Source organism: Augochlora pura, chromosome 5 (genome assembly GCF_028453695.1).
Source record: "Augochlora pura isolate Apur16 chromosome 5, APUR_v2.2.1, whole genome shotgun sequence".
NCBI classification, from domain to species: domain Eukaryota; kingdom Metazoa; phylum Arthropoda; class Insecta; order Hymenoptera; family Halictidae; genus Augochlora; species Augochlora pura.
The window spans coordinates 15992152-16011576 of record NC_135776.1 but is presented as its reverse complement, the minus strand read 5'-3'; the positions used below and the strand labels follow the sequence as shown (position 1 = coordinate 16011576).

The window sequence follows — 19425 nt, the reverse complement described above, 5'->3', positions numbered from 1 at the left end:
GGGCGGCCATGCCATAAAGTCATTTCTAAATCTCTCGCCTTAACAAAAAGGGTCACGGCCGTTTACGTCACGTTCCCGTGACGGTAGACGACATCGAGTGATTCCGTTCGGTCTACACGACGAGGCATTAGCATGACCGAATGATAAGCCGGCTGACCATAAATTCTCTCACTGTCCAATACAATATCGGCCGAAGAAGGCCCGCATAGGATAGGACAAGGGTATTTGACTCGGCTTGGCGTTCTGCCATTCTCGTTGCCATCCTCGACCGCAGAGCGCCGACAGGAATTCAAACAATAGCTTACTAAGCCACGACCATGATTTTCCTGTCCGCCGCGACATTATCGCCCAGGTTTACGTAACCTTGTTCTCCAATTCCATCGTTCGCGCGGTTCTACGGCCACGTTTCCACGATCCGTTTCATACCTTTCATCAACTTCACTTTGTTCCAACTTTTGCGACGCGTAAACTGCCCTCGACAATGTCATTGATACACTGAACTTTTACAAAAGAAATAGATCTTCATGTAGATTTTTGTGTATGCGTTTTTATGTATCCGTTTTTTTTATAACACTGCATTTCTATGAATACATATTATTAATATAATGGATATTAATACTTAATTATATTAATTTGGTACATATGTAATAATACTTAACTAGATTAGTCTGATATATATATCGTCAATTTTACTTCATATGAAACAAATCTAATATTCGAGAATTTCAATATTTCTTTAAGACATTTAAACATCGAAAACTTAATGAAATAAACATTGAAATCGTCCTGCAATAAACGTTCAATAATACAAGCGTTACATTTAACAAACAATCAATATTTAAACATTAAATCTCGCGCGATACGTATTCAACAATTGAAACGTCTAAACCGAGAAGCGTTGATCAAACATTTCTGTAAAAATGGGATAAACGTTGAAATCAAGCAAAAACGTTTAAAATCGATGGATCATCATTTCCGTGGCCGTTTCCAGAACCATCGAAAAACAGCGTCGAACATAAATATTTTCCGCAAGTACCTCGTTCGCCGCGAAAATTCTCGCTGGAAAATATCGCCGGCGTGTTTTCTGAATGGAAAATTCAGTTGACCGACTACTTAGGCGAGCTTTTTGTTTCGCCGTAGGAGCTAACCAGCTCTCGGCGTGCTCGATATTGTTTCGCGCCCGAGGTTCGCCGCCGCCGCGCGAACACACGGAAAACAGAGAAAAGTCGCGGGATAATTGCGTTTCGTGCACGGCACGGCGCACGCGGTGGCTATCGATGCTACAGGATGCGCTATGTTCGCGTTCGGTTGATGCTTTAATAAAGCACCATCGTGCCGCCGCGAGAGAAAAAGCAATTGAATGGACAATCTCCTTTCCTGCCTTTCGCCGTTCCCAGCGGACTTAATGTCCGCGCGACGTTCGTTGTATTAACACTTTCGCATGGCGGCGCTTACTGAACTATTCGCGATGAAGAAAATATTGACTCTTCTGTGGAATTAATACAATCTTATATATGTTGTATTTGTCAGCTGGGTCAACTAATTAGTTTAACCTCTTAGGCACGGCTGGATTTTACGCGAATGAAATTTTTCGTAACCAAATTACTATTTTTCTATATATATATATTATGTATTCTATATATATATATATTTCTCTATATATATATTTCTATATATATACTATATATATACTTTCTCGGTAGACGGCTGCAGTGATCGATATCTGTTAACCCTTGCACTCGAGTGGTGACTCTGAGGCACCACTAAAATTATTCTATTACGTTGCAAGATAATTTTTGTAACAATAAGATTTAGATTGAAAAAATTATCAAGTAATAAAACCGTTGGCAGGGGTCGCAAGAATAAATTTTGTATGCGTAAGAATTTATTTTTATTTTATGAAGGCACCTTTATAATGGCAACAAATTATAGAACGAAACTGTGCATATTTGACCCAAATCGGATAATCGGAAATATGTTAAATAAACTCTCGAAGTTCACGTAAAAATAATGGATTTCTATCTCCCCAACCTAATATATTTTGGTGTAGCGTTATATATTCTTTTTTTAGTGTGTTGTACATATACACTTGCACTTTAATCTTTATTTTAATAACTAATGATATGATTGAGTAAACTGTATCGCTAATCATGTATCGTGTAACAGATTTAGATTGTTTTAAACATTGATCCCATTTAAGCAGGCTGCGTCGGCACCAATTAATATCTATAGATTTACTTAATATGCTTCCTATGCTGGCCGGTATTAAATAAAGATTTACCAACATTGAATTAATAATCTGTCAAAGCGAACGCATTATCCGATATGAAAGTTTTGATAATCAACAAAGTAGTCCGAGGCAGAAATATACTTTGTTTATCTGAAAATTAATTTAACTCGGAAAGAACGTCGTTTAACGCAATACACGATATAAATAAGCAAATAAATAAAAAAAAAGGAGTCCCAGTAAAATCAACGATGTTCCATCGTTGCTTTTTACATATCGATCCCCAACGCGATTTTTTATTCGTTTTTTCTTTCTTCGTTCGTAAAATAAACTTTCGTTTCCATAAATTGTTACGAAGCCTTTCGAAAAACGCACGAAACAAGTGGAAAAAGTAAAAGGTCAAAGGACAAGTTGAACGCGAATTCGTGTAAACTGGACGAAGATACTTTATCTGCGGCAAGTTTTTAAAAGGTTTGCCGTAAAAAAGTCCCGGGAAATAGTTCTCGACCCGGCCGGTGATTGATGAACGTAATCAAACGTTAAGGGGTAAGATATCTTCTGTAATGGCGGGGCCGCCTCTTAAAGCCGGTCCAATGAAACACGGATTTATTTCTGTACGCGACACGGCCGCAGACTTTCCGCGATTCACAAATGAGAAATTCACTGTTCCGGTTCGATTCGACGAGCTCGTCAAGCTTGCTACAACGCCAGTCAGATGCGATTTAAAAGAATTAGCCGCGACGCGGACATATTTAGAAACTTAAATAACTCGTTTATCAATTAAACGACTAAGGGCGGGTTGAATAACTTTTACGAATTATTTCCAAGAGAATCGAAAGTTTTCGAATTATCTGTTTATTAACCACTTCGGCGATGGTTAAATAATTTCTATAAGGTAAAGGGATGTGAATTGTTATATAGTTAATCGATGCTAGAAAAATAGAAACTCAAATAATTCGTATATTAATTAAATAACTAAGGAAGGTTGAATAACTTTTACGAATTATTTGCAAGAGAATCGAAAGTTTTCGAATTATCTGTTTATTAACCACTTCGGCGATGGTTAAATAATTTCTATAAGGTAAGGGGACGTGAATTGTTATATAGTTAATCGATGCTAGAAAAATAGAAACTCAAATAATTCGTATATTAATTAAATAACTAAGGAAGGTTGAATAACTTTTACGAATTATTTGCAAGAGAATCGAAAGTTTTCGAATTATCTGATCATTAACCACTTCGGCGATGGTTAAATAATTTCTATATGGTAAAGCAATGTGAATTGTTTTATAGTTAATCGATGCTAATTATGAGATGCTTCATTGTATTCCTACATCGTTATAATCTCTATACATTGTTCACAAATATTTTCACGAAACAATACAATATAAACTTAAACAATTCCTCTTCTCTTTTAACAATACTCTCAATGTTAATCATTAATATAGAACATAAAATCGATGTTAATTTTTGCAAATCTTGCTCGAAGAAAATGCATTCTACTGGAACACACGCCGCTTAGTATAATTCACAAGGCACCCCTAATTCAATTTGCAATTGAATCGCTCGCTTTCTTTAATAGAATAACAATGATATTCAACGAGCGACTACCGGGGTGTATTACGACCGACTAATATTCTGATATTAATTGCTTAATGTTACCGTTCCATTCGATCCGATTCCGGCATTAATTAGTTTACCACGCTGTCTATAATTTCAAGCGAGACGCGATCGCGTGATTCCATTAATTTCGTACTCTGCCACGCATTCCGATTCAGCCGCGTTCGCGCGGACATCGCGAATCTATTTGTTTCGATTACGAAGAAACTCAAAAATGGATCGATTCATGGATTGCCTCGAAAGACGAATTGTTTCTCCGACACGGAATTCTTTTACTGCCAGAAAAATGGGAGAAAGTGGTCTCTGGTAATGGGCAATACTTCGACTAAACTGATTTTGAACGTTACATTTTAAATAAAGCTTTTATTTGGGGAAGAAAACAGCGCGAACTTATTCAAGGTCCTAATAATAAAGCGTCGCTCTCGTCGAGCTTCGGCGATTCTACAGAAAACATTTGCGCAAGAGCCTTATGTAATTCCGTCGAATTAATGAAGCGGACGGCGTCGATCGGTGGGAAAACAAACGCGACGATTCTAATGCAGCGAGATGGATGGAAAATTCGACGGCAAAGTATCTCGTTTCTTTTTTTGGAAGATCGAGGAGAGGAATCAGTTCCAGGATTTCGTTGGGCGCGCGTGCATTCGTGCCGGCCGTGAGTGGAAACGGCGTATAATGAACAGACGCATTAGGCGAGACCCTGACGTAGCACCGGCGGACATTCGAAGACGATTTTCTCGAAATTACGGGGAACGTTTAGTTCCGCGTGACGAGATACAGCGTGCGATAATAATTCGCCGGGAGAGCGTTAATAACAGAGGTCCCTTTGCATGGTACATTCGCTAAATATATCAGCTATTTATATTGGGAAACGTGGATGAATGAAATAAAATGAATGAAAGGACACGGATTGAATAATAATGAGAAAATATTGTGTGTAATAATTTGAGAAGACTTCACTCTAGTTGAATAAATCTATTGATACTGGAAAAGATAAATAAACGAAGTAAAATAGACAAATAAAAATCAATTTAAAGGACATGAGTTAATAAATAATAACTAAACATTGTATGTAATAATTTCAGAAGACCTCACTCTAATTAATCAAATCTACTAATATTGGAAAAGATAAATCAGCAAAGTAAAATAGATAAATAGAAACAAACTTAAAGGACATGAATAAATAATAATAACAAAAGTTTGTATGTAACAATTTAAGAGAACCTCGATCTAGTTAATAAATCTATAATATTATAATTCATATATTTGACTCCCAAAGTTTACACACATTAAATCCATGTGAAATTTCAATAAAAGTGAAATTAAAGTGAAATGTATCACCAGAAATGTTTAAATAAACAGCGATAGATGCAAATAAGTATGTAGTAATGCCAATCGCCAGGAAAACTGTGCATCGTTTTTGCTATAATATAGAACGATTGTTGGACGAAAAATGTTCGAACAATGTTAGAAATTTAGATATGCGGTATGCATTTTGTTGCAGCTTTTCCAGACTAAACTGAAGATCGAGAGATCACTGTTTATCGCTCTGGATCACGTACTCTGTGTCAACAAACGTCGGCGTGCTCGCGAGCAGTCATTTCAAGGGTCATTGGGAGACTGCACCCTGCACGCATACGCTGACGTTTTCGTTTTATTGTTATTGCACAACGAATGCAGTAGTGGCACGCTAATTTATATTTCCTTGTTTTTCGAAATGGCGCCGCGCACAATGTTGCATACGGTTTTGAAACTGTTGGACAATTTATTGAAAAATATGCGACGTGTTTCGAAATTATATTAAATAAAATTAATAAAATAGCATCGTATATATTGAAATTAAGTCAAACAATATCGAGCAATATTAAATAATTATAAATAATGAAGAAAAAGAAGAGTGTGATGAGATTACAAATATATTATACAGTTAAATCATTATTTTATGCATAATCAAACGTGGCAGATACAATTTAACATAAAACCAAAAAATAATTACTAAAATTCAATTTAAATACAAAATAAAAGTTATTCGAAATGAAATTTGAAATACTAAAATAATAAATAAACGTACTTCGTAATAATCTAATTCTATGCATAATCGAACATGGCAGATAGAATTTAAAATAAAATCAAAAAATACTGAATAAAATTCAATTCAAATGCAAAATAAAAGTTATTCGCAATGAAGTTTGGGATACTAAAATAAGAAATGAAGTCGCGACGTATTTCATAATAAAATTTCGCTTGTCACATGTTCTACGTAATTTGCATAACACGTTTCATAAAATTATTATCCATTCCCGATTAGATTAATGGCGACGATGTTTATAAACTTTGAACTATTGATCAGTTTTGACAAGCTGCATAGATTGACTTTATAATGTTTGCATTAGCTTCGCCTACGTCGACGATGGTTGATTAACTTGAGCCTATAGTTTGCAGATTATATCGATTAGGATCATGGAAATTTAAGTGCCCAGTTTCCGTTCCGATTAAAATTAACACTGTTTAAATAAATAGCAATTGCCGAGCGCGTCTGCAGTTCGTGGCTATGTTAATAATAATAATAATAATATCGATTTTAATTGAAGCGAGAATACAATTGGAATTCGAATTCGAAACGAGATCGATGATTAATTTTAAACATTTTCAAGCATCGGTAAATATTGAATTTATTAACTCGGCTCAACAGTTAGGAACAATTGTTTGCTCCTAACATAGCAAACAGTCTTGCTGAAAATCATCACCGAAATAAAAGCGGTGTGAATACAATTGAACCGCTTTTATTGGAATTGCAGTGCAATTATTACGGTTAGCAAATAGATCCACCAATAATATTCTAAATAAATAAAATGACGAGACTTTAAACAAATATTCAATACGCTTGCTCTTTGATATTGCTACGCTTTAATGCTTTCTTTTAATATTGTTGTATGCTACTAAACTGTATTAAATAAAGCTAATAAAATAGCATCGAACATATTAAAATAAAATCGAATAATATCTAGTAATAACAAATAATGAAGAAAGGGGTAGACGAAGAAAAAGGGGTAGAATAAGACGAATAATTCTACCAGATATGTACAATCGAAAGTAACAAATACAATTTAAAATAACGAAAAAGAAAATAGATAAAATTCAATTTAAATTCAAAATAAAATTGATTCACAGTAAAATTTCAAATAATGAAATTAAAACACAGCTTTAAAATAATCGAAATTGTGCTTTTGGTAACATCGTCATTAGAGTTCTCGTAATTATGTTAGAATATTAAGCCAGATTCCGCGATGGATTCTTTATTCGACAATTTCGTTGACCAACGCGTGCTATCGTAAAATTAGCTCCCGTTGTTTAGACGTTAACCAACGCCTGTCCACGTTGCGCAAATTGAGAAATTTGGGGACAATTAGAAAACCGCGCGTGATAGAAAGCATGTATCGGCGGCACTCACCATTTCGTTTATTGGATAACAACGGGCCCCGCCGACGCGTGAAACATGTGCACCACACTTAAAACGATCGGCTTTCGTGCTTCATGTCACGTGCGTGTATCACAATCGGTACGTGCCAGCTGTTAAGTTCGTCGCGTACGCGAGTCTCCGGGCAACTGACTACCGACCGCGGCTGCCGTGCCGTGCTAATAACAACTCGTCGCTTGCGCGAACCCGCGTGCGCGATGCTCATACAAAGGAGATTCGGCCGCGACGGTCAGACGCGGCTCGTCCCGTCTCCATCTGAAACGAAATCGAATACCAATTATTTTTTCCATCGGTACTGTAACACGCCTAATGGATTAACCCTTTTAGGACCGGACGAGAAACGGCAGCGTTTGCGAAGATAACCGGACAAATTTATTAAGAAGGAAGCTTGTAAAAAACGAAACAAAATTGATATTTACATGGCTCGAAAAGTATTACGGAAGAAACGAAGTTTTACAAATAATATATGCGTATGATAATAGTTTTTTTTCAAGTTTATTTTGCATTAGAGTTCTCCTGCAATGCGCTATTGGATGCGCAACGATATATCGTCGCTTTGGTATTTTTTGCAAGTGTCGCGAGCGATATATTGTTGTCCGGTACTAGAAGGGTTAACCATTATCATTCCAAGAATTTTACTGAACTCTGGACGCTGGTTTAACAAATATTCGTCCGCTTTGATATTTCGCTACAGTGCTATCTTACCAGTGCACTATTTCGCTATTTCTAGATTGCTATTTTGCTTTTGCAGCCTTCTATTTTGTTACTTAGCTATAGTGTTGCGGCGCTACTTTGTTATTTCGTTGTTTTACTACTTATTTCGCTACTTATATTGTTACTCTGTCGTGTTGCTATTTTATTACTATGCTACTTCTCTATTTTTATTTTGTTATATCGCTATTTTTATTTTGCCATTTTTTCATTCGTTGTTTGTTTATTACAGAAAGTAATCAATTCCTGTTCTTTTGATTATGAATAAATTAAATTTTATTTTTTACCAAACAGATATCATTCTAATAAAGACTGAATTATGATTCATGTAAACATAAATTCGTTAGAATAGTGACTGCAATAAAGACATAATATCCTTTGAAATATTGCAAAGTTTGCAAAGTTCCCAACAAACAAATTAGAACTAGCTATATATGTGTAAATAAGTAAATCCTAAAAATATCAGTTTGTTTCGTCTTTTCTTAATAATAATTAAATAGGCTGCTTTAACATTCGCTGCAAAAATAATATCTATTTTGTCATGTTTCTAAATTAACTTAATTAAGATTTTCACAGCTCAATAATGATTATGAACTTTCTTAATGCAACTTCTAAAGTTGTTAACAATTTGTTTCACTCCTTATTAATAATAGCTGAGGCTGCACTAAAATTAATATTAGCAGCAATATCAAGTTGCTTTCTCTTTCATGTAACTCGATATATTATAACATTTACAATAGAACAATTTTACAAACAATTACTTTTAAAATTGATCGAATCTTTTTGATCGAATCCAATGTTCCAATTAATAATATAATAAGTTTATATATAGTTAGTACTACGAGTTAATTTTCAATTAATATACAATTTAACTATTCTCAATTATAAATAATGATATAATCACCGTTTGTTCCTTTATATTACATCCGCTGTGACCATAATTAATATTATGATTGAAAATCACTAAATTATTGAATTAATTATTATTTTACTAGAATTATTCAAAGAATAATTCCAACGAATGATGTCTCATTTCTTTGTCAATAATCGCGGATCAGATTGAGCGAACATTCCAGAACGAAAGCTTCGGAAATGATCTACGACAATTTCTAGAAGGCCTTCGAAGAAGAAAAAAGCACGCTCACGAATTAGGTCAACCTTATTTCCGACTAAATTGCCCCATCTGTTTCATTGCGGTGCGTCCGCGCGGAAAGTTTTTGGCAATTACAGCGGCGCCTGTGTTTTGTCATAACTTTTTTTTTTTTTCATTCGCGTCAACCGCGTTCCTTTTTTTTTTATCAACACTTGAAAACAATTGCCGCCGGATCCCACACGAATCAAGAACGTTGCTTCGCGTTTAACGCTGAGAGCAAAGAGAATTTTATCATGTTAACTATCGTCTTTATAAAAACGAATAAAATTTTCAATATAACACGACATTAACAATCGGAAGACGGTGTCGAGTTATATTTGACTCGAGCATTATGCAAGGAAAAAATAAAATGTTTTGCTGTCAGAAATAATTCGACACCGCTGGCGAGCTGTTATTGTACCGTGAATAAATAATTCTAGGTTATTTAACTTCTTGCGCTATAATTTCTCTCGCTTTATATTAATTAGCATTTGTTTGTTCTTAATAGAGCCGGGTAATTTTTATTTCTCGCATTGCGTTTATTTGCTTCCGTTTTTAGATTTTGATAACAGAAGAATTCAATCTTATTTCGATTTAGAAGAAACAAATAATATTCGTATTTGTTAGATCATGCGTGAAGTCTTTGCCACGAGTCTGGCTCGTTACTATAGTGCAAGGGGTTAAAAATAATGATATTATGCAATAATATTATATAGTACATTATTAGTATAATATTATATTATATATAACGTTGTTAGTATAATATTATATTACATATAACATTATTAGTATAATATTATATTATATATAACGTTGTTAGTATAATATTATATTATATATAACATTATTCGTATAATATTATAATAACCTTGACATAGTTCACACAAATAGTGTCACACTTCTTCCAAGTGTAATATTTCATGGGCGGAGTTTTTTTTATCCCTCAGCTCCGCCCCGTCATCACCAGAGCCCCCTAAATATATGGTTATCGACCAGACAAAAACAATGATTTATTTATCAAACGCCTCTATTCCTCCCTTTTTCTAGCTAACCTTATTTATTATCAGTATTAACCCCTTGCACTCGAAGCCATTCTAATTCCAAACCCAAAATAATTTCCTCTGACCTATACAGTACTTTTATATTATACTACTTCTCGCACTTCGTGCATACGAAACTGAGTCTTGTCAATAATTACACTCTACAATATTTAAACACAAGCAACGTTCGACAATTTAAACGTCACATAAAAATTTCTCATAGAGCGCAAAGGGTTAAATCGATGACAGTAACAAATTCTGATCTCGTCCTCTCGATAAAATCTCCCATACAGAATTCGGCGATAAAATAAAATATTCCCACGCTTCGTAATAACAATTGCCGTCGGCCGCGTCGTCCTTCATTTCTCCACCCGTTTTTTTTGACGTTTCCGGCTCCAGGTAAATTATCGTGTCCCGTCCCGGTACCCCGCAGATAAAACACGGAATCCGATCCGGGCGACCGCGCGACGATTACGCCGAACCATGATCTAAACCGCGGAAACGGTTGCCCAGCGTGTTCCCCGTGAAAGAAACGTCGACGCCGTCCGACGTCTTTGCCGAGGCATCGCCAGCGTCGCGAAGTCGTCGACTGTCTTGAAACGAATCGACGGTCGTGCGATCTCGCTGTCTTGGCCAGTGGGAACATGAAATCGAAACTCGACCGTTTCTCCGCCGCCAACAGCACCGCAAAATTCGTCCACGTGTCGCAGGCATCCGAGCTCGGTGACCGTACGTCCTGCTGCCGCGACGCCGAGTTCATAGACAGCGATAATGAGTCAGCCCATGGCGTCCCATCAACCGACAGGTTCGTTGGTTATTATTCGTCGCGATGGTCCGCGAATTTTTGCCGCGGTCCTCGGAGCTTGTTAATTGTGTCTCGCGATGCCCAAGATTCCGAATAAAATTGCAACGGTCTTGGGAGGTAGGGCGACGGTGACGCTGATGTTTCTTAACCCCTTCCTTGCGACGCAAAATGACATGGACATTGTTACATGAAAATTTATAAGCGAAATTATTGTGCACGCAATTCTGTCGATAGCGTTCATTTTTTGGTGCATTTATGCACTTTAATGTAATGGCTACTGATTAAGGCACGTACTTAGGCATCGAACAATGTTGTTTGTTTCTTTTTAGAAGAAATAACGGTTCTTATGCTTTCGTTGTTAATATTTAGAGTTTTCATATCTCTTCTGTGGAATTGTTGAGGCGATTATTATGCCAGGGAAATCGTATGTCACGGGGTTGATGTGGACGCGTTCGTGCGGTTTACAAATCCGCTGCCATTGTTTGTTGTCCGATAATCTGTAATGCGTTTAGTAATGTTTTTCCATTGCAAATTTTATAAATTCATTCGAACAATTGTTAGAATTAATCCGCCAGGATTTTTCGTGATTCCATTTTACTCAGAACTTTGCTTTCTTTTTCTAAGTTTATTAAGTGCAGAATTTTTTAAGTATAACAACACAAATAAGTATACTATAACGAATATAACATACAAAGAAAAGTATTGTTAGAGCCGGATGTAATTATGAATGGAGTTCGACTCTAAAAATAATATTCTGTGCCGTAAATTTTAAGAAAAATTGAATGATCTAGAGTTTATAATAATGTCTGTAGTTTTTAGCGAACTTTTTCTCGACTTGGTAGTACTAACATACATTTCTTTGCGAATACAGAAACCACGGAACTTCCTAACCCAGCGGAAAAAATTGCAATGTCAAGCCAAGGAAATAGAGGACCCGGCACAGGAGCTAAACCATCAGTTCAGCGAAATAGGATGACAGGGAACGTTACACCTCGCAGTGCATTACATGTTTGTAGTTAACAGAATCTCTTATAAAGTATTTTACCAAACTATATCACAATCCATACTTTTTTTATAATATCCAGCACAAACTCGATTATTTCTTTATAATTTTAATATCTTCGTAACCTTTTATTTTATTCGATAATTGACGTGCTCATCGATCGCTTATCGAAAATATGAATTGTCATGAACATTTGCAGTTTGATGAACAAGCGATTTAATAATCAACTTTAAATTAGATCAGAGCATTCTTTTTAGTACTTTGCTTAACCCTCTTAGCGCCGAAAAAATATTGTTTTCTTATTATTGTTATTAAAGAAGAATTTCATTTCTTATTTCTCCTCCCTTTTAGAATTTGGTAATTAGTAAATTTTACAAAATTCTTGCAATTTCTTTCCGAAACCTTATCGAACTATATCAAACAAATTTTGTACATTTCGCTCGGATATACAGGACTCTTTTGCTCGGCACCAAGAGGGTTAACGATAACAAGGTTGTATGACATAAAACGAGATCTCCATAAACAAAGATACTTCGTATACGAATTTCATGAACTTCTGAGCCTGAAAAATAAAATAACTTTAAACAATGAAATTTCAGAAAGACCCTTCTGGTAATACGACAGACGACGGTTCGAGCAGCAAGTCTCACACTAATTCCGCGCGTCGTTCGCCCGCAAAGATGGCCGTCAGTCCTACTGCGTACAAGAGGCCATCTTCTGCGGTGCCTGTCACCAATGCGGTCAAACTGGAGAAACAGTACCTGATGAAAAAGGATCGTTTCCAGAGGCTGAGAAAAGATCTGATAGATAAACAGGTACAAAATAATCTATTGTCACGTTTCCCAACGCAGAATAGTTTCAGCAACTACCAAATGAATCACCGTAAGATTTCTAAGTTAATTAGCACCCTCGAGGATTGAATTATTATTACCTATCCTAAAGCGTTCAAAGCATGGTATTTTCCGTTTTTTACTAATTGATCCGACGATGCTTCGCGAGAAAGAAACGACCTGAAATATTCGCAGAAAGTCGCTCAGGATTTGTTCAACGAGATGTCGCAGCTGCGGGAGAAGGTGATCGCGAACGGCACGAAGGATCCAGGGAAGCCGGAGGATCTGAGGATCGAGGTGGGATCGCCGAAACACCATATGACGGCCGAGGGTGTGCTGCACGCGCAAGTGGAGAACATGGAACGTAAACTGGACGCCATGGGTGTTCAATTCATGCAGCGTCTGGAGGAGCAGTTGCACAAGATTCCGCAAAAGTCTAGGAACCTTTGCCGGGACATACTGAGCAAGCAGACCGAGCTGATAGACTACGTGGCGTCGCGATTGAAGCCCTTCGAACCGGAAGGGGACAATCCTGATCTGGAGTTGGCCGCGAGGCTGGAGTCGCAACAGAAGGACATCGAGAGTCTGCGAATATTTTTAGAGGGGGCCGACGCGATGGACTCGAAGATCACGGAAGAGATACTGGTGGACATTCGTAGCCTGATAGCGACGTACGAGCACGAGCAGACGAAGCTGAAGGAGTCGAGGAAGATGGAGGAGCAACAGGAGCTCCAGTCGCAGCTGAGTAAGGTCCTCGAGGAGATGCAGGCGGAGAAGGAGAAGTGTCAGCAGGGGAAGGAACGTCTGCGACAGGTTGACTCGCAGTGCCAGAAGATGAAAACTAGGCTCCGCGAGATGGAGACGGAGGGGATTGCCAACGAGGAGAAGATTCAGTCGCTGCAGGCGAGCTTGAAGAACCTGTCCACACAGATGAAGCAGAAGGACCAGTCGATGGAGACGAAGTTGAAGGAGATGCAGAAGACGCTGAAGAGCAGCGAGGCGTTGACCTCCAAAGTCGAGAAGCAGAGGGACAGCTTCGAGTCACGGTTGTTTACTGTCGAATGCGGGATCTTGTTAAATGCTTGCCGATCGCCGATCGAACCCGGTTGAGCATTTAAGGAGATCCCACTGCTATTTGTTTACTGCGCTTTCTCTAACTCGAGTTGTCGTAGATTGTTCGAACTGAAGGAGAAGATGACCGCGAAGGAGAACGAGACGATGAACACCATCAAAACTCTGTCGGAGAAGCTGGACAATGTCACCTGGGAAGTCGGGCAGGAAAGACAGGAAAAGTAACTATAACGGACAATATCCTTGCTCTCTGAAATTAGGATAATTACATATTATTATGATCATATATATGTATTATTGTTAACTATTATTCTTATTAACAGACAGAAGGTCGAGCAAGAGCTGAACGAATTGGCGGAGCGTTACAGGCAGCTCGAAGAGAAAAGCAACCAGCTGTACGACCTCACCGAGAAGAACAAGGATTTCACTATCACAGGTATGGAACTCGAATAAGAAATTTGGCTACGATAAATCGTTCACTGTCTTACCAGATGGGAATCACACGGAGAACGAAGTCCGGTTGTTCAACGAGCTACAAGAGGCCAAGGATGAGCTGGAGCTGCAGAAGCAGATGGTGCTCGAGCTGCAGCAGGAGAAGGAGGAGATCGTGGCGGTGATGCACCAAGCGGCCGTTAGTTTGCACTACTTTCGGGACAAGTCCTAAGAACCGTTTGATTAGATCGCCCTTTCGTTCGTTAGACCGTCTTCTGTGTCAATAACCGATGATTCATTGCTGATCCTCTTTTCTCGTTCTCGCCACCCCAGAACCATACAGAGGACCAAGATTCTAGGGAGAAGCTGGCTGCCGAGTTGGTGTTCAAGACCACCGAGCTGAAGAACTTGATGATGCAGTATACGGAGCTGAAGAAGATCGCAAAAAACGCGTAAGCTTCCTTGATACGTTGCGTCTGGAGTTGCCAATTGTAATGAGATACGTTCGATGCGAATTGACTCTGTAACTTGCGATCAAATTTTGCCACGAGTACGAAAAAGTACACGCCTGATCGTTACGATTGGAATCTTCGAGTCGGGGGGGATGTTTCTGGTAAGGATCATCTTCGAGGTTCGATTCGAATCGCTGAGATCTGCTGAACGATCCACAGCCAAGAAAGAAATGGGACGTTAGAGAAGCAACTGATCGATATACAGTCGAGGCTGCACTCGCAGACAAAGGAGGGTGGCAAAGTTGGGCTAAATGCTCACGCGATCGAACTCCAGCAAGAAGTCTCCGATCTACACAATAACTTGGCAGAAGTTCTGCGGCAGAAGGAGGAGCTGGAGAACGCGTTGACCCAGAAGCAGTTGGAGCTCGAGCAACGGGACCACGTGATGCGCGAACAGAGCAAGTTTCTCAAGGTGAGGGACGAGCTGCTGGAACTCCTGAAGGGCAAGGCCGAAGGGGAGAACGGCGAGGCGAACACCGGCGAGAACAGCGAGTATATTGACCAGGTATTTCAAAGGAGTGTGTAATCCCTCCGCAATTTATTTCTTCAAACTCGTCTGGGAACTGTTGCTGAAGCGACACGATTACCGAAACATGTAGTCAAAAGCTTAGGATGGCTCACGAAAGTAATCGTACACTAGTATAACTTTGTAATAAATAAGCGCTGAAGGGAAAAGACCCTTTATGATATATTAAAGTAGAGTATATAATCATAAAATCGTATAAAACAGGGATATCAAACGCCATCCACCGTAACTAATTAATAACTTTTTAAATGTCAAACTTTTTGGAACATATTGTTAAATGAGAGAGCTATAAAACTAGCAATAAGAATTAAACAAAATATATTCTATAACTTTACAACTTAATTCTGTAAGGCGATCGAATTCTTATATGATTTTATATTTTTTAATTATATAAGTAACGTTTTATACTAAATAGAAAGCCTCTTGACATTTAATTTTGATATACTCTAAAGGATTTTTTCCTTCAATGTATATATGTTTAAATATATAGCGTAGGAGTGAAAGTTATACTAGTGAGCTACTTTATATGTCTATTTAATAATGCGTTGAACTTGACGAGCAGATAGCCTTGAAGACGGAGGCGATCCAGGAGCTTTACACAACCCTGAAGAGCAAGCAGATGCAGGTGATGCGTCTGGAGAAGATGGTGAAGCTGATGGAGGACCAGCAGGACCATGCCCAGGCGCAGCGTACGCGTTTGGAAAACCGTATCGCACAGTTGGAGATAGCCTTGCAGAGGACAAAGGATCAGCGGTATGTGAGGAACGAGTTGTCCATCCCTGACAACTCTCAGACGGTCGATGATCAGAGTCATTACAGCAACTCCGATCAGAATCTTTCCCAGCACTCCTCTCTCTCGAATTGTTACCCTTATCACAACCCCTATGGTTCGGTCATCAAAAGATCGGACGCTGTCCTCAGCACCATAGCCTCGCAGACCGATATTAATCAGTCCTACGATGACCACAAAGTCGTCTCGCAGCAGAGTTCCGTCGACGAAGAACCGTTTTACTTATGCGAACGTTGTCGCAGGATGGGACCCTTGATAAAGGACGAGCAGTGGTCGAGTAAAGACAGCTCCAATGAGGATTTGTCCACTCTGGAGACAAAAGATTATTTAGATAATGATTATCATGAGAACTTATACTACGACCCACCCCCGATTAAGAGTAGGAAATTCATTCTCGCGAGGAGCAGCCCCCATACTGAATCTGCCAGCGTGTACGACAGTAGCAGGGAGTCGTACGACCCTTATGCAACCAAAGGTTGTCAACGTTTGCATGCTCTTCGCTATTACGTTCGACTATTGCCGGCTAATAGGTACCCTTCTTACAAGAAGGGCTTGTAGAATCGTTTCCTGTTGTTCCTGCTTGCCGATGGTTCTTGAAGGGTTCCTTATAGGGACAAACTCCTCGTGCTATCCTCACGGCAACGTCTCGTTTACTTTGGAATTTATGGAGAAGGCTTGTGCGGTGGAATTAGTGAAATTAAGAGCTGTCTTTGCTTCTGAAACTATTGTCACGCTGTTTTAAGTGTGGCAACTGGTCTTTATGAACGTATCGGTTATCATCGTTGTCGACACCTGTTAGTGATAAAAATTCACACGTTAAATGTTGCTTTTTCTATAGGAACATATGTAATATATACAATTATAAATAAATCTGAATGTTGTTAAGATGGTCTGATTTAATAGGCTAGGTACTCCCTGCTACAATGTTTAAAAATCATGTTATCGTTGATTTGAAAGTTCCTTACAAAGTGCCTAGCCTTTGAAACAGACCAGCCTTTCTATTCTCCCAGTTGCATCTCTGATCGATTTTGTTTCCTGTGTTCTAGGGGTAAAGGCTTCAGCATCCTGTAAGGAACTTTCTAAACATCGTCGGTACAAATAAAATTCAGCGGTCCTGACACGAAGGGATTATCCTAACTCCGTGACGTAACCATGCATTTAGCGGGTGGCGCGATGCAATGCGATGCAAATCATAAGAAATACACATAAACTTGGCAATTTAGATCCAAAATTCACTGGAGTTGATAATCGGTCGTACGTTTCAATTTATATGTGTATATTTAATGAAAACTTTTTTATATTCGTATAATATGTTTGTAGGTACAATTTATTTTATGAAATTAAAGTTTTATGTACAATATAGAATTCTGTGTTATTCACTATCGTTCTCACTGCTGTCCGAATATGCGCCTAATAACGACAGAGCACTGTTGGCGTTGTTTGTTTTACTGTCTACAGTTTCTGATTTGCTTGTACTTGTACTACTAGTGCTTTTCTCGTCTGCAGAAACAGCTGCAGTTTGCGTCTCATCTTTTTCAGTACTACTTTGCGTGGAACTTGAGTTCACTATCACACCTAAATTCGTTTTTCTTTTAACTATTCCCAATAAATTTTTTTTGCTTGACGATGTTCCAACGTTTTCTGACCAGAGAGATGAATCTGAGGTTTTTGCAGGTTGACTGTCTTTCTTCTAAAAAAGAAAAGGGAAACGTTATTTTCGTGAATTACTTGCATTCATTAATTTTTATGTAACAGTAAAAATATATTTACGGTTTCTTTTTCTTTCTTTGAAGTACTGGTACTACTGCTACTAGTGCTACTACTGTTCTCCTTCTTCTTACTAGTCTTCATTGTTTTCTTTGGAGGTTCACCCTTTCCTTCTTCATCCAATTCTACTATTTCTTCTTCCACAACAACTCCATTCTGTTGCTTCTTGCCAAATACTGATCTGATATACTCTTCGTCGTACTCCTCTTGCTCTTTCTCTGTCCTCAGTTTAGCTGCCTCCGTGTCAAACTGTTCTAACATCTGATCATAATCGATGGTCTGCTGTCTGCGATTCAAATCTTTCAATTCCTCCAAAGATTCCAACAACTCCAATTCCTGTTTCGATTGTAATGTCCTTTTTTCTAAGAGCTTCATAGGATTGGTAGCCTCCTCTTCTTTTTCCTCATCCTCTTCCCTTTGCGCTTGCTCTTCTGCCAATTTCAGGGCCATAAAGTTCCTGGTCGCTCCTGCTTCGATCTCATAATCTGTGTTCTTTGGATCGGTCTTGAAACTAATCTCTTGCAAGCATCTGGTGCATTTTATGTAAAACCTGTAAATTCGTATTCCTAAATAGTCATCGCCTTCAACATCCTCCTTGCGGGCATTAAATTTCTTTCCTTTGTAAATGTACTCTCCGCAAGTTTTGCATCTCATGTTGAAAGGTGCCATCAAACGTACAGTGTATTGCCTGTTTCGGGCTAATTTCATCCGAGGTATTTTAGACGGATCGAAATCTGGTGGATAGTATTTCTAAAAAAATAAAAATCGTAAGTCATTCATTCAATGATACTGTATGTACAAATAAAATCGATAAAAGATAAATAACGAATCCAAGGCTCAAATGTAAACGTTTTATAATAACGCAGAGTGTTACTTACGTTTAAAACTTTTCGTTCCGACATTTTGCTGGATTAAATCGGTTAAATTACCAACAAAAATATTTAGCAACACCTAACCTTGATAACCTGACGTAAAGACCGTACAGGTTAGGAACAAGTTTGGTTAGAGTTTGCCAACAAAAATCACCGATACGGAATGTCCCCTTTAAACAGTGCTACCACTCTTGTAATACAAACGATAATGTTGACCAGCCTGTCAGCCTCGATTTGAATTTGAATTTTTAAAAGGTTCATTACAAATCTTTGAGGTACAGTTATTTTAAATCAAATATGAGATACGATGTTCAAAATCATGCAAGCACAAAGCTCAAATGAATTAATACAATACAATATCGATTTAAACTTGTTTTAAAATATCTTATAATGTAGGCATAACGTGAAACTATGTTACCATATTATTATATTTTCAATAAAATCATTTCATAAGCTATACAAATTTATTAAAAGAAGATTAGTATTTATTAAAGAAACTAATCGATTAAATTAATTAATCAACGAAATTTCAGTCTCAAAACTTCGAAGTGTTTCACGAAACATGTACAAAATAAGATTTTTGGAAAATTGTGCAACCAGATTGTCGTTCAC

At 38.0% G+C, this 19425-nt stretch overlaps 2 protein-coding genes across 2 annotated transcripts; one reads left to right on the top strand and one right to left on the bottom strand.

Moving 5' to 3' along the window:
* Positions 1-10976: 10976 nt before the first annotated feature.
* LOC144469824 (uncharacterized) lies at positions 10977-16732 on the top strand. Its single transcript, XM_078180492.1, has 10 exons — positions 10977-11010; positions 11882-12018; positions 12613-12828; positions 13039-13889; positions 14016-14135; positions 14238-14350; positions 14406-14545; positions 14680-14798; positions 15018-15363; positions 15947-16732. The coding sequence occupies exons 1-10, from the start codon at positions 10977-10979 to the stop codon at positions 16730-16732; spliced, it is 2862 nt and encodes a 953-aa protein (XP_078036618.1).
* A 290-nt stretch (positions 16733-17022) lies between these two features.
* Positions 17023-18954, bottom strand: LOC144469825 (splicing factor YJU2). The gene is made up of 3 exons (XM_078180493.1): positions 18820-18954; positions 17945-18691; positions 17023-17864 (listed from the first exon to the last, which is right to left on the bottom strand). Exons 1-3 carry the CDS (start codon positions 18841-18843, stop codon positions 17547-17549), a joined length of 1089 nt encoding a protein of 362 aa, XP_078036619.1. The 5' UTR covers positions 18844-18954; the 3' UTR covers positions 17023-17546.
* Between the last annotated feature and the right edge of the window lie 471 nt (positions 18955-19425).

Coding starts and splice junctions, on each gene's coding strand:
- LOC144469824 (XM_078180492.1), top strand. CDS start 10,977: ATGAGTCAGCCCATGGCGTCCCATCAACCGACAG. Junction 12,019..12,612: donor CACCTCGCAGTGCATTACAT/GTTTGTAGTTAA, acceptor ATGAAATTTCAG/AAAGACCCTTCTGGTAATAC. Junction 14,799..15,017: donor AAGAAGATCGCAAAAAACGC/GTAAGCTTCCTT, acceptor AACGATCCACAG/CCAAGAAAGAAATGGGACGT.
- LOC144469825 (XM_078180493.1), bottom strand. CDS start 18,843: ATGTCGGAACGAAAAGTTTTAAAC. Junction 18,692..18,819: donor CGGAACGAAAAGTTTTAAAC/GTAAGTAACACT, acceptor TTATTTTTTTAG/AAATACTATCCACCAGATTT. Junction 17,865..17,944: donor CAAAGAAAGAAAAAGAAACC/GTAAATATATTT, acceptor TTTCTTTTTTAG/AAGAAAGACAGTCAACCTGC.